This window comes from Hypanus sabinus, chromosome 22, assembly GCF_030144855.1.
Source record: "Hypanus sabinus isolate sHypSab1 chromosome 22, sHypSab1.hap1, whole genome shotgun sequence".
NCBI lineage: Eukaryota > Metazoa > Chordata > Chondrichthyes > Myliobatiformes > Dasyatidae > Hypanus > Hypanus sabinus.
The window spans coordinates 54,405,686-54,421,884 of record NC_082727.1 but is presented as its reverse complement, the minus strand read 5'-3'; the positions used below and the strand labels follow the sequence as shown (position 1 = coordinate 54,421,884).

Genomic DNA, 16,199 nt, shown 5'->3' with positions numbered 1-16,199 from the left:
GCCGCCCGCCCGCCCGCCGGCCGCTCCAACCGGCCCCGAAAGACAGGACCGTCACCACCGCCTGCACCTCATACCTGCTGCCTTTTGCTTTTGAAATCCTCACCGTTTTCATTCTTTACACTCTCAGTCCACGCATCTTTTGTTTAAAAAAACATGGTGGTGGCTGAAGTGACGACTTCCGATTAGTTGAATATATTATTTTCGCACAAGGCTCGGTGAAGGACAACGGGAAATAACCTCTGTCTCTCTCCGCACTCTCTGGTTCTGCACACAGTCTGCCGGTTGTTGCAAGAGACGGAATGGCCAATTACTTACCGTTTTCTAAGGTGAGCAATGTTCCTGTCCTTCGCAGAGAGCTATTGTAAACTTGAGGGGTTTCATTAATCAAATCGTTTGGTTCCCTGCGGCTTTAAGGTGAATATCACATCTAGAGTTGGGCTAAAAGCGAACCAAACCTCAAATGTCGCATATATGAAAATAGAAATACAAGAACATGGGTGGAATAGGCACATTTTAAAGAGTGCTTCAAACCACAAGGCCTCGGCATATGGATTAATCGAGAGGCAGGAATATGTGGGCCCATGGAAGGATAATAACAACCAATATAAACACTTTTTTTAAAAAAAAGTCTTTGAACAGTAATCAGTATCAGAAGAAGGTTTCTTTGTCACTGACATATGTCGTGAAAATTGTTTGCGGCAGAAATAAAAGTAAACTTTAAGTTATAAAATAAATAAATAAAGACGAACCAGGAGGCGTTGCCGATGGTTCAAGGTCGGGCACGGCCGGATTTCGGGTAAACTGAGTCTACAAAACCGATTAAGACAGGAATTCTTTGGACAAATCAAGACTTGAGGATATTATTACCAGGTAAACTAATGCTTCTGAAATGGAAATGGGCATTCTCAGCCCGGCGGAAATAAGTGACCGGAAGCTTATCTTACAGATAAGTACATAACCAAATATCCACTGTCCTCTCCGATCTGACTCCAGCTTCTCCATCTTTCACCTCCGAACTTCTCACATCCTTCCCGCTTTCATCTGGAATCACCTCCAATGCTCTTTTTTCCTGTCGTGATGAAGGGTCTCTGTCTGAAGTGACTGTAAATGCCTATATAAGCTACCTTTCAGCATTTTGTGTTCCAGATTTCCAGCATCTGCAGTCTTTCTTGTGTGTCCTAATAACAATTCCAGTTTATTCATTATAAAAATTGTTAAATAAAATACAAATGATTTGATTTGACTATGTAAAATGCAATTCAATTTTAAGCGTTACCTTTTAAGAATCAGACTAACTTGTATTTATATCTTGCCAAATGATATTTTATAAAGGAAGAGGATATTAATTTTTGATTTACACTTAAGTCAAAGTACAGTAAACTTGTTATCAAGGCACGTGTATGTCACCATATACTGTTCTAGTATGAGATTTATTTGCTAACAGGTATTTACAGAAAATTTATAAATAGAGTTTATGAAAAGCTATACATAACGAAGAATGACAAACATCCAATGTGTAAAAGAGGACAAATCATTGCAATAATAAAAATGTAAATAAATAATACTGATAACATGAGTTGTAGAATCCTTGATTGTAGGTTGTGAAGTCAGTTCAGCTCGAGGTAGTAAAGTTCTCCACGCTGGTTCAGGAGCCAGATAGTTGTAGGGTAATAGCTGTTTTTGAATCTGGTGGTGTGGGACCCAAGGCTCCGGCCTGGATGATAAGGGTCCTTGCTTTTTTTGTGGCAGGGCTTGGTGTAAATGTGGTCATTGATGGGGAGGGCTTTGCCTGTGGTGAAATGGGCTATATCTGCCACCTTTTGGAGAATTTCCCACTGCTGGGCATTGGTGTTTCCATACCAGGCTGTGATGCAACCTAACTGGATACTCACCACCACACATCTATAAAAGTTTCTCAAAGTTTTAGATGGCATGTCACATCTATGCAAACTTCTAAGAAAGTAAGGGCATTGTTCTGCACTCTTTGTGATGGCACTTGTATGGTGGTCCCAGGACATGTCCTCTGATTATAGTAACACCAAGGAATTTAAAGTTACTGACCCTTTCCACCTCCGATCCCCTAATGAGGACAGACTGACTTCCTCCTGTTGTCAATAACCACCTGTTGGTTTTGCTGTGGTTGAGTAAGAGGTTGTTTGTTTATTATTTATTGAGATGCAGTGTGGAGTCAGTCCTTCGAACCACACTGCCCAGCAAATCCTGCAATGTAATCAAAGCCTAGTTATGGGATAGTTTACAATGAGCAATTAACCTAGCAACCAATACATCTTTGGACTGTGTGAGGAAACCAGAGCACCTGGAGGAAAGCCACAAGGTCACAGGGAGATGGTACAGACTCCTTGTAGGCAGCAGCAGGAATTGAAGCCTCATCACTGGTACTGTAAAGCTTTGTGCTAACCACTACACTACTGTGCTGCCCTTTTATGTTGTTATGTTGATATTTGTCAATCAAATAGCAGTTCTGAAATCAGAGACTGCAGCATTCCTCCATAAGCTACACAATGCTGCAAGCCACACCTTGCATTGTTTTCAATTGCTGCAGCAGCTTGTATTTTATGTGCTGCCTCTGTCTTGTGTATGTAAGGTACCTGTAGTTGTTTAAATTGCTGACAAACTCATCACCAAAACTTGGGGATTTGTCCACCAAAGCTAAAGTACACTTTTAAAAACTATGCATTTTAGTGTTGCCAAAGAAGCTACCAACTACTACATTTATCATGTAAAGCCATGATTTGTAAAAGTAATTTTTATTTCTTGCTCTCTGTATAGGTACCAGGTTTGGCAGAAGTGTACTATTCCAGCTTTGTTTATATATAAGCACTAGTAGTTGAGGCAGATAATCCCATCACATTTGAGGGGAAATGGATTGAAGTAGATTCATATTTTTTATTTAATCACTTTTAACTTTGTCAAAGTTTGTTACCCATCTCTTTTTTTAAAGTCCAAAGTGAAATTTATTATCAGAGTACATACGGCATAGAAAATAGAAAATGAGATTATTTTTCTGCAGGCATAATTAGCAAATCTATTGAACAGTAACTGTAAACATCAGGAGCTATTAACTATAAACAAACTGCAAAAACAGATATAAATAAAAAGCAATAAATAATGATGATGAGAATACAGTATATCAGAGTCCTTAAATAAGTCTAGCTATCCCCCTTTGTTCAAGAGCCTGTTGGTTGAGGGGTAGTAATTGTTCTTGAGGTGGTGCAAGTCCTGAGGCACTTGGACCTTGTACCAGATGGCAGCAGCAAGGAAAGAGCATGTCCTCGTTGGTGAGGATCTTTGATGATTGATGCTACTTTTCTACGGCAACATTTCATGTAGATGTGCTCAATGATTGGGAAAGTTTTACCTGAGTTGTACTGGGCCTAATCTACTACCTTTTGTAGGATTTTCTGCTCAAAGGCCTTGGTGTTCCCATACCAGGCCGTAATGCAGCCAGTCACCACACAGATATAGAAGTTTGCCAAGGTTTTCAATAACTATAGCTTTAGCCATGCTAAAGTGATGAAATTACATTTGTGGGACTGCTGCAGTACTTCAGATGAAGATGCTTTGTCGTATTGTTGGGTAGGAAATTTTTGGAGTTGGATTTGGGAATTGGGATTTACTTCAAAGTCAGGGTAATGTGTGCTTTGAAAGAAAGATTACATATGGTGGTACTCATATGCCATATGTCCCAGTGCTGAAAGAATGAATGCTAGGATGTGGATTGGTGTGAATCAAGCACGCCAAGTATATAAAAATAACATTGGCATGACCTATTTGATTGAGTAATTATTCTATGAAAACCATGTAATAATAACTTTTATTAGTTCAGACTGCAATTCTTTGCCAAATTGACTGATGAGAACCCTCAATCTATTGAAGGGAATTGCTCCTGAGAATGACTAGGAAAGTGGACTTTTCAAGAAATGCTGATTACTGTCCAAAGTTCAAAAGTAAATTTATTATCAAAGTGCATATATGTCACCATATACAACCCTGAGATTTTCATTTTCTTACAGGCATACTCAATAAATCCATTATAGATTAATAACCGTAACAGAATCAATGAAAGACCCCACCAATTTGGGCATTCAACTAGTGTGCAAAAGACAAACAAACTGTGCAAAAAAAAAAGCAATAAATATCGAGAACATGAGAAGAAGAGTCCTTAACATTGAGACTATAGTTTGTGGGAACATTGCCATGATGGGGCAAGTGAAGTTATCCCCTTTGATTCAGAGCCTGATGGTTGAGGGGGTAGTAACTGTTCCTGAATCTGGTGGTGTGTGTTGTGAGGCTCCTATACCTCCTTCCTAATGGCAACAGTGAGAAGAGAGCATGCCCTAGATGAACGAGGGCCCCGATGTTGGATGCTGCTTTTCTGCAACAATCCTTCAGTTATGTGTGTGTGTGTGTATTCCATAGATTCCAATATATATAAGTAATTCTCTATTATCTATATTTTCTAGAAATTGAAGTGTTGAACTAAGGTTGATGGCCACCTATGTAGTTTCTGTTCTTCCCTCTGGTGTAGATGCCATCATGTTTTAGGGTTAGACTTAGCACTTTGTCAGTTTTATTCCCACTATTTTGCTTATTTACTTTTAATTCTTTGATATTGTATGCAATTCTATGTACTCTGAATATGCATTTACAAAAATAATGGGTCCTATCTACAATTGTGTGACTGTTTACATTAATTTGTTTCATCTGAAGCTTCAGCAATTTGGTTTATAGAAATTTAACCAGAGGAGGCTTTTTTGGGCCTGCAGTCTTCTGACCTAAAATAATTACCAAATTGGCATTGGAATCCCTTTTAGATGTACCAGATATTGTAGAGTGTATTTGCATTATTTTGGTCATTAATTTATAGAAAGTACTGACTCATTGCATTTCCTCGTTCAATGCCTGGAGAATTGTTAGTTCACTGGTCAGCAATAAGTGCTTGTGAACTTCATGATTTGGATGAGAGACTATTGTCAGGCAAGCTCAGTAAAATATAGGTTGAGACCAAAGGCTTTGTCAAAGTAATGGGTTTTAATTTTAAAGAAACAATGAGGAGAAATTGGAAGGAGAGTGGTAGAATGGATGCTACTCAGAGCAATAGATAGCTGTCAATTATGGCATATTGAAAGAATGAACAGAGAAAGAGCAGTAGAGTGGGGTGAATATAGTACAGGAGGAGCTGGGGTGATTGGTAAGGGGTAGTTGGTAGAATCTCAAATCATCAAAGAGCATGGTTGAAAAGTCTGAGCTGCAGCTGCTGAAAGAAGTGCAACCAATGTAGGTCACTAAATGTTACTTGTTTTAGCTAAACATTCCACCTTTACTTATTCGGATTGCATGTGTTAATGATTGGATTACCACCCAGTGGCTCTGACATTTACCATCATGAAGTGCTTCAAAAGGCTGGTCATGGCATACATCAGCTGCAACCTTGACACATTACAATTTACCTATCACCAAAATTGATCTGGGGTGGACACTCTCCCTGGCTCTACAGTCATCCTGAAGCATCTGGACAGTAAGGACACTTACATAAGACTTGTTTATTGACTGCAGTTCTGCCTTCAATGCTATTATTCCATGCAAGCTCATTACCAAATTCTGGACTCTGGGAGTCAATGCCTCCTTCTGCAACTGGACCCTTGACTTCTTGACCAACAGACCACAATCAGAAAGGATAGGCAGCAACCGACTGCTATGATTATTCAAAACACTGGTGCTTCACAGCACCCAACTCCATTTTCTGTACACTGATGATTGCAAGGCTAGATTCTTCTCTAACTTCACCCAAGTTTACAGATGATACTGCTGTAGTGGGTCATATCTGAAATAACAATGAGTCAGAGAACAGGAAGAAAACAGAGAGCTTCATGACGTATCATGACAACAATCTTTCCCTCAATATCTACAATTTAAAAAAGCTGGTCATTGACTTCATAAAGAGGCCAGTGCACATAGTCCTGTCTACATCAGCAGTGCTGAGGTTGGGATCTTTAAGTTCCTAGGTGAGAACATCACCAAAAAAACTGTCCTGGTGCAACTATATTGAGGTCATGGCCAGAAAAGCTTATGAACGCTTCTATTCCTCAGGAGGCTAAAGAAATTCAGCATTTCCTTGTCAACTCTTGCCAATTTTTGTTGATGCATCATAGAAAGCATTCTGTCTGGATGCACAGTAGCTTCTTGTTGGGATTCTTTTTGGATGCAGAACACCTTGTTATGGCTCTGCATGTGACTGCAAGAAACTACAGAGAGTGCTGGACACAGCTCAGTATATCACAGAAATCAGCCTCCCCTCTATGGACTGTCTGTGCTTCCACTGCCTCAGTAAAGCAGCCAGCATAATCAAAGACCCCAGACACCCTGGGCATTCTCTCTTCTCCCTCTCCCATTAGGCAGAAAATACAGAACCTTGAAAGCACATACCACAAAGCTCAAAGGCAGCTTCTATCCCATTGTGTTCTTCAACAAACCTCTTGTATGATAAAATGGACTCTTGTTCTTAAAATCTACCTCATTATGATCTTGCAATTTGTTGTTTATGAGCAGTACACTTTTTTTGGCAGCTTTTAAGCTTTTCGGCATTATTGTTTTACCTTGTTCTAGCACAATGCACTGTTTAATGATCTGTATAAACAGTACGCAAGACAAGCTTTTCACAGTATAATGGTACATGCGACAATAATAAACCAATTACAACTTAATGGCCCTGCAGGGTTAACTAGTATAATTGATCCATTAAGAGAATATTGAGCAATTACTATTAGAATCTGGTCATTTGGATATAGGATGCAATTGGAGAAATTATTAATTAAATGATTTCCTTGAGGATTTTTGAGGAAGTATTATTTCAAAGCAATGGAAACTCATAACAGGTTTTCAAGTGGCAAATTCATGGATTGAAGGGTAGAAAATTAATGATTTAAGTGCCATGCTGGGAGTTATGTGGTTACTAACTGTATCAATGACAAGTTGTTGAAACAATGAAAATTGATCAAATTTAGGGGAGGAGATATTAATTCTGACGAGACAGTCTGGCAACAATTTGGATAAAGAATATACAAATTATATTATTCAGTATTGAATATAAGAAAAAATAAATGAATATGACAACTTTAAGATTGATGTTTGAATCTGGTTATGCTTCTAAATAAGATTATGCATTTCTATGATTATAGAATGTGTTGATTTCAAATATAAGTCAATAGGGAATGCATTTTATTAATGTTGGCAATGGATATTTTTCTCTTTGTTTTACTATTCTCCTTGCATAAATGACCAAAAGCTGGGAAGAGTTATTGTCAGACCCTGGCGTTCAGCATTTCCAGGGGTTCAGCCAAGGCTTTCAAGATCTTCCAATGCAGAAGCTGCTGTTGTTAACAGGACAACTAGTGGCTGCATTCATGCACCACTACAGAGTTTCACAGAAGAAGAGATAATGATGAAAGAAACAGGTTTGATGTTTAATTTGATTTTCCTACTATAGTTTGACATTATAAAGACATGTCATTTTACCAAAAATTACAAGCCAGTAGAATGCAAATGTGAGGGACTCATTCTTAGAAAGCTGGGCTCAAGTAGGGCTGAAGGATAACTACTCCAGTTGTTTCTCTTTGGCCTGCAGCTACACTCGAGTTTTGTGCATTCTATACGTTGATTTAGGCAATTCCAACAGTTCAGACAAAATCTTTTAAAGTGACAGTTTCCCCTCCTAACTAATACACTGCTGTATTGCTGGATTCTAGTTCCTTTCTTAAAGACTTTTGTATTGGCCCCAGTTTCTCCACTATGATTTTTATGTGAGTAATATTGCAGGATTGACTGATGCATCATGAAAAATCAGTTTGTAACTTTAATCACTTTTACTATTGTTTTTATTTCATGATGGAAGCTCACCTAGACAGACCATAAGACATAGGAACAGAATTAAACCATTCATTCCATCAAGTCCGCTCCACTATTTCATCATGGCTGATCCTGGATCCTATTCAAACCCGTACCCCTTCCCTCTCATCATATCCCATGATACCCCAACCAATTAGGAATCTTATCAATTTCCACTTTAAATATATCCACAGACTTGGCCTCAAGGACAGTCTGTGGCAGAGCATTCCACAGATTCACCACTCTTTAGCTAAAAAAAAATTCCTCCTTCTATTCAAAAAGGTAGCCCCTCAATTCTGATACTGTGCCCTCTAATTCAGGATACCCCCAATAGAGGAAACATCTCTACATTCACCTTATCTAGTCCTTTCAACATAAGGTAGTTTCCAATTAAATCCCCACGCATTCTTCTAAATTCCACTGAATACAGGCCCTAAGCTGCCAAACACTCTTCATATGTTAACCGCTTCATTCCCAGAATCATCCTTGTGAACCTCCTCTGGACTCTCTCCAATGACAATACGTCCTTTTTGAGATAAGGGGCCCAAGACTCCAAGTGTAGCCAGATTAGTGTCTTATAAAGCTTTAACATTATCGCCTTGTTTTTTTATTCTAATGCCCTTGAAATAAATGTCAACATTCCATTTGCCTTTTCTACCACAGACAACCTGTGAATTAACCTTCTGGGAGTCTTGCACAAACACTGCTAAGTCCCTTTGCACCTCTGATTCTTGAATTTTCCTCCCATTTAGATAATAGTCTGCACTATTGTTCCTTTTACCAAAATGTATTGTCATACATTTCCCAACATTGTATTCCATCTGCCACGTTTTGCCCATTTTTCCTGTTTGTCTGAGTCCTGCTGCAATCGCATTGCTTCCTCAGCACTACCTACCCCTCCACCTATTTTTGTATCATCTGCAAACTTTGCCAGAAAGCTGTCAGTTCCACTATCTAAATCATTGACAAACAATGTGAAAAGAAGCAGTCCCAATACTGATCCCAGAGGAACACCACCAGACACTGGCAGCCAATCAGAAAAGGCCCCCTTTATTCCCACTCGCTGCCTCCTGCCTGTCAGCCATTCCTCTATCCATTCCCGTATCCTTCCTGTAACACCACTGGATTTTATCTTGTTAAGCAGCCTCATGTAAGGTCAGTTGGAATGTTTTCATCTGGGGTAGTTTGATTTCCACTCTTTATTAAACCCTGTATGTAGTTTGAAATTAATTGAAAAGAAAATGCTATAGTATATAGCATCTGTTCTACTTTTGCCTTCATTGACTGGTGCGGTAACGACAACCTTGCACTCAGTGTCAGTAAGGCCGAGGTATTGATTGTGGACTTCAGGAAGGGGAAGTTGAGGGAACACATACCAGTCCTCCTTGAGGGATCAGCAGTGGAAAGGGTGAGCAGTTTCAAGTTCCTGCATGTCTACATCACTGAGGATCTATCCTGGGCCCGACATATCGATAAAGTTATAAAGAAGGCACAACAGCGGCTATATTTTATTAGGAGTTTGAGGAGATTTTGGTATGCCACCAAAGACTAGCAAAGTTCTACAGATGTACCAGAGAGCATCCTAACTGGTTGCATCACCAGTCAGAAAAAGCGGCAGAAAGTTGTAAACTCAGCCAGCCATCATGGACACTAACCTTCCCAGCTTCAAGGACATATTCAAAAGCTGATATCTTTAAAAAGCAGCATCCATCTTTAAGGATCATGGTCAGAGGAGGACACCAGAGGGAGATGGTAGGTAGGAGAAGAGAATGGAACCAGAATGGACAGTGGAAAAGGAGAGTAGGGGGTGGGGGGGAGAAATTATGGGAAGTTGGAGCAATCACTGTTCATGCCATCAAGATGGAGGCTAACCAGACAGAATATGTATTGTCTTGAGAGTGCCCTCATCTTAGTACTAATAGAGGCCATGGGGCAACAAGTCGGATTGGGAATGGGGAGTGGAATTAAACTGGTTGGCCACCTGGAATTCCTCCCTGTTATAGTCCTCCAGTATATGTTGGGTGTGATTGTGTAGAGGAAACTGCACTGGGAACGCTGGATACAGTAGATAACCCCAGTAGACTTTCACGTGAGTTGTTGCCTCACCTTGGATGGACGATTTTGGTCTTAAATGTCAGTGAGGGAGGAGGTGAAGAGGCAAGTTTAGCACTTGTGCTATTTGCAGGAATAAGTACCAGGAGGGAGATCAATGGAGAGGGAAGAATGGACAAGTGAATCGCAGAAAATGATCCCTGCAGAAAGAAAATAAAACCCTGCTTTCAAATTTGGTCAGGTTTTCAGTAAACCCTGGATAACTCAGAGCATGGATTGGCGCTGAAGACTGCAATGTTTTAGCCATAACAGAAACATGGCTGAGTGAAGGGCAGGTCTGACAGCTCAATGTACTAGGATACAGATGCTATTGGTATGATAGAGGTACAGGTGAGCAAGGAGAAGGTGTAGCCTTTTTGATAAGGATGGATGTAACAGTAGTACTTAAAGCTGACATTCTTGAGGGGGTCATTGAACAAGACTTTTTGTGTAGAACTTAGAATTCTACAAGGGGGTGGCCATTCCAGAGGGACTGCATAACAGACCCCAAAATAGTCAGCGGGAACTCGAGGAACAGTTGTATAGGGAAATTGCTTTTGGTGATGAGGATATTAGAATTGTATTATTGGGAGACTTAAATTTCCCCAGCTTCGACTGCGCCACCCAGATTGTTAAGGGACTAGTTAGGATGTGTTGGATGCTGATGTTGTTGATTTGAGGTTCTTCAGAATTCAAGAATGAGGCACAAAAAATCACTGCTTACGATCGTTTATGAAGAGCTAAGGACAAAGGGATTGGGAAAGAAGAGTAGTGAAAACAAGAGCCCAGTAGCAAGAGAAGGTGAAAGCAGGAAAAGAACAAAGACAAAAGAAAGCCAACGTGCTCTGTTCTTTTTCTATCAGTTTGCAATAAATACCATTCAGATTTTGTAGATAAGAGTTAACTAATCCGATAGTCCCTATTCAAATAATATAATACCCAAGAAACTTCTGTAACGAGACAGAAGAAACTCAAGTGGAAGTCTCGGGGAGTATTTTTGCCCTGGTGACCATCATTCTCTTTGTTTTAAGATAGTGATGGGAAAAAGATAAACCGTTCAACAGGTTAGTGCCCTAAACTGCAGCAGGGCTAATTTGGGGGGGGGGGGGAATTAAGCAGGATCTGTATTTTTCTGTGATGGGTGTATTTGAAAGGAAAGGAACTAAAGGCATGGGAGGATTTTAAGAGAGTGGTAGCAAGTGTCCAGGAGCAGCATGTTCCTGTTAGGGTAAAGGATAAATCTAGGAATCTTAGGGTATCTTGACTGATGATGGACATTGAAATTCTGGTTAGTTAGGTTAAGCTCATCCAATTGACTACACCTTGCAAATGATCTGGAAACTCAGACTGGATAAATTATCTATAGTTTCAGACTTAGGAGAAATGGAGCAGGTGAATCTTTTAATGACTGGAAAAAGATTAAGAATGCTTTTGAGGAAAATCGGGAGAGCAAATAGAGGGAATGAACTGGATCCTACAGGTAAGGTTAAGGAAAATCCCAAGTGGTTTTATAGTTATCTGTCTATGGAAGTTCTCAGTCAGCCAGGTCATTGTATATCAAGCAGCAGTAAATCAGGCAACTGGGCTTGCTGTATTGTTTAAAAGACATTTTGCCACTCATCCAAGTGGCTTCTTGAGTTCTAATCCATGGTGGGTAGTTCTCCAGCTTATAAACACTGAGTTGTTTCAAGGTGTAGCAGTTATATAATGGTCACTAAGAGTTGTAGAGGCAATGAGATGGTCATTAATCTTATCTTTACATGAAAGGATGGCCCAACATGGGAGGGCTAACTCCTCAGGTCAAGACTCAGCTGTATATCTACACCTAAAAGACAAAGGACATTCCTTTGATAACAATGTGCATATTTTGGACAGGTAGTTTGAACGAGGGGTTAAAGAAGCCAATCTTTGTCAGCTGGAAAACCTGTCCCTGAACAGAGGGGATGGGTATGACACCACCTATCAGCTACTTACAATACAGTCCTAATATTTCTATCCTGGCATCTCCACACAGTTCACACCAACATCCATGCAAGGATGGAAATTTGGACTAGCTGGTGGGCACTTGGATTTGTTGGGCTGCGAGCCTATATCTGCACAGAATTGCTCTATGACTCTATAACTCTAATCTTTAATTCCAGTAGTAAATATACAGTGGATACGGCGAGGTAGCAGTGAAAGAAGAGCAACTCGCTCTTCACTCCTTCACAGGGGTATATCCTGATTCATTTATTTTAATATTGTTATTTCAGTTTGATATTGGAGAAAACATACACAGTCTTTTTGATCATCTTGTCACTCGTCACCTTTTTCCCCCAAAAGATTTTTTCAGTTACCTGCTTGTGTTCATTATTAGGACCGAGTGGGAACCTTCTTCAACAATTACCACCACCCAGCACCAAAATCAATCTTAAATCTGTCTTACTGTTTTTATGCATTTCTTCCATTTTGCTGACACGTTTAGTAAGAAACACTCATGGGAAGTAACTAGAAACAAACTAAATTAGAAGAAATATTAGACAGTATGGGTAGCAGGGTGGAGATATGTTTCTACCAAAGGAGGTGTAAGGTACTCCTTCCCTCCGCTAGGTTGCAGGTCATCCTTGGGCAAGGTGTAGCACCTGCTTAGCCCTACCACCCCCCCCCCCACCAAATCAGGGTCACATGAAGCCATGGGAGCAGATGGTGGGTGGTGGTATGAACAGCTGGTACATATCACAAGTCTTGGTTATGCAACCACTGACGTCAGGCAGACAATCTCTGAAGAGTATCGATAATGGCTGGAGTCACCTGTCTTGTAAAAACACTGCCCAGAAAAGGGCAATGGCAAACCACCTATGTAGAAAATTTGCCAAGCACAATCATGGTTGTGGAAAGACCAGGATTGCCCACATCATATGACATGGCACATAATGATGATGATGTTAGAAATAAAGAAGAATAACTAGAAATTAATAGCACAAGAAAAAGACATGGAGGAAAAAATGGGACATTTTAAGAAACAAAGGCTGTGATTTGTTTAACTTTTTTAATCAATATTTTACATATAACAATGACAGTGTGTTCGAAATTCAACCGGTGGATGGTGGATCCAAGATAAACTTGTGTTATGGAAGATAAGATGGGGTTTAGTATGAGCTACAATTGTTTGTTCACTCTAAAGCAATTTGATTTACTAGTGGACTTATAATGAATGGACAACATTTAGTTGGGGTGAGAGCACATGAATATTTTCAAGGATTAGACCAAACTTAATAGCAACTTTGGATTTCTTCAACTAACTAAGTATTCAGATGCCAGTAATTAATTTTCTCAATAATAACCAACCTCTTGCTGTTTTCCAGATCATTATGTTCATGTGAACCAAAGTACTGATCAAGTAATGGCAAATATAAGAGTTAATGATAAGTAATGATTGTACCCTGCATTTAATTCTGTTGTACTATATTAGTAGATTTCATTGTGTGACAATCTGGCATTGCTATTATTAAGAAGAGTATCTAGACAATGAATAATGTGTAGTTTTTTTTTTATGGTTTGCCCTTTTGTAAAATTTGCAATTCTATAACCATTCGGAATGGTTTTTTCTCCATATAACTGCAAATAACTTATTCTGTCCTTTGCATTTTGAGGTGAAAACTAGAGCAGGTAGAGTTTTAACAGGAGATTAAATCAGTAAAATTTCATTCTGTGATCAAGGTATCTTTCAAATTGTAATCCTGGTTCATTCTGAGAGGTTAGCTGTATGGACATGTTTGATCGGTTTTGGTTGTTATTTCAATGTATATTTTTCCTTATTTTTAAATCCAGGTTTTGAGTTAATCACCTTTTTATAATGTTACTGTAAGAAGAGAGTAGGAATTAAGATCTACCAGACCTCAGACCTCAGTTGCTTGCTTCAGATATTATCGAAGATATTTCTTTTCTGGTTTAGGTGCTATATCAACCTCTGAATACATGATACTAACACTGTGTAGAGTAGAAAAATGTCACTCCTGCTGGTGGGATCCATCACTCTGATGAATAGATAAGAACATCAAAAAGAAATGGATGATATAAATTCCTAACTGTAAACTATGAAAAATACTGTATACTTTATTTCAGTATCTTTACTTTTTCAGTGGGGTGAAGTATAATTTTTTCTTTCTGACAACTTTGAATTTTTTTTAGTTGCGAAGTTTGCTCAGGAGCGAATATCACCACTGGTGCACAAAATGGATGAGCAGTCTCACATGGATGAATCTGTCATTGCAGGATTGTTTGAACAAGGGGTTAGTAATATTTTGTTGGAGAAGTCTTATGTTTGTTACTCTGTACCAAAACTCCAAAGGTCATGGATATTAACTGTATGCTTCAGATGATTGTGTTTAGAATTTTTTCCAGTGCCAAAACTTTGCACATAATTTGGTAAATCGTTGCTTTTTGTTTATCTTTAAATTAGCTAAAACAGTATTAAATTATATAGCTAATCATCAGTTTCTCAGAAAGTTATGTTTAGTCCAGTATGGACTAGAGGTATGCACATCCTCTCTAATGGTTTAAAAATTTGAAGTTTGTTTGTACACTCTACATGTTTGTCATGTGGACAAATTACTGGTTTCTTTCTTGTACGTACATTGCACAAATTAGTTATGTACCTGGTCAGGCTGCTTAACGGCAATTAAAGTGTTGGGGAGAAAGTACAATTCTCTGAACACTGAGCAAAACTCCTTTTATCAGTTTTATACAATACATATAATTTAACCTTGGATAGTAAGGATCCTCGGTGAAGTAAGTAAGGAACTCTTCCATATGGAAATTAACAGGCCATGGATTCATAGAGAGATACAACATGGAAACAGGCCCTCTGATAAACATCACCAATCTTTTTGCACTAATTCTACACTATTTGTTTAAAGATACTCTCGCAACTTCTCAATTCAATGAAAATATCTGTGTCCAAACATGTTTTTGTTAAACTAGACATAGTATTATTCTTACATTGTAAGTCTTTAGTTTGGGTTGAAGCTTATTGCACTTTTGCTTTTAAGAGCTCTACATTTGATGTGATTTTGAGAAATGTATAACCTTTTCAAATTGTCAACATTCTGTTGAAATAAATTGGAGTAGTCTAATTGTCAAGTGAATTTGTAGCATAAAACATCTACTTTAAATGCAATCTCTACATTTGCAACTCTGAAGGGAATGAAATTTGAAAATATTTTTCAGAGGGAAGGATTTTAATATAAGCTTCTGACAACAGAGGCTTGATAGAACACTTAGTGTTGGGAGTTTTTCAGCAAAGTCCACTGAAATAATAGACTAAAGTAGAGGGTATCCTCTCACAGCTTATTTGTCATGGTCATTGTGCAGTTATCTAAAGTTGTTCTACCTACTCTATAGTAACAATGAGCACTGCTCTCCTCAACTGTTATAATTAGCAAAGTTCAATTTGTTGCACCGAGCAATTACAAAGGGAATTATTGAACAAATAGAGAAAATGCAGAGTTGTGTAGGAAAAATGTTTTAAAGCTGATTTATAAATATGACTATTTAGTTTGGCTGTTTGTAACCTCTCACCTTTTGATGAACAAGAAAGATTTCAAGGTTCATTCTAAGAATTTTCTGAGCCTATATCTATCTTTATATTTCCTTACAGTGCTAAACATGTTGAATTGTTAGAAATGTGCTCTTCTGGTTAAGATGTTAAATTAAGATTTGACTGAAAGGTTGGGGAGCCATGAAAGATATCACTAACATATCTCTGGAAGGAGTACCTTCTTTCATTCATCTCTTTTGCTGTTTCTAGAATATAGATAGCCATGTCCAAATTAATAAGATCTGTCTATGATTTGAAAAAGAGAACAATTTTTATTAATTCACCTTATTTATTCATACTTATTGCAAGTTATAATTGATGCCAAAGTGACAATTTATATTTACTTTCCTCCAAACCTATCAGAATTTAAAACTGTTGTGCTAGATTAATACTTTATTTTTAAGCCATCACCGGTTGTTGTATGTAACAAAAATGTAAGATTCTTAACTTTTCTACATTGAGTCATTTTACTAATGTTGCACAGATAAAGACAAAAAGTGGTCACGCCTGCCTTTGATTGATTTCCTCATTAATGGTGGGGAAATAGGTATTATGTTTCAAAACATTTTAGGCCTAAAAATTCAAATCCATGATGCTTGTGTTTTTCAGCATTACATCATTGAAA

The 16,199-nt window shown here is 38.5% G+C and overlaps 1 protein-coding gene across 2 annotated transcripts in view; it reads left to right on the top strand.

The window, feature by feature from the left end:
- Positions 1–40: 40 nt before the first annotated feature.
- The window catches only part of LOC132379624 (short/branched chain specific acyl-CoA dehydrogenase, mitochondrial-like), a 31,347-nt gene continuing 15,188 nt past the window's right edge, over positions 41–16,199 (top strand). Inside the window, exons 1-3 of one of the 2 annotated variants that reach the window (XM_059947756.1) lie at positions 41–326; positions 7,307–7,475; positions 14,167–14,267. In XM_059947756.1, the coding sequence (XP_059803739.1) occupies positions 300–326; positions 7,307–7,475; positions 14,167–14,267 (297 nt within the window). In that variant the 5' untranslated portion in view covers positions 41–299. The remainder of the gene's footprint in view (positions 327–7,306; positions 7,476–14,166; positions 14,268–16,199) is intronic. The other variant, XM_059947757.1, reaches the window with a different exon arrangement.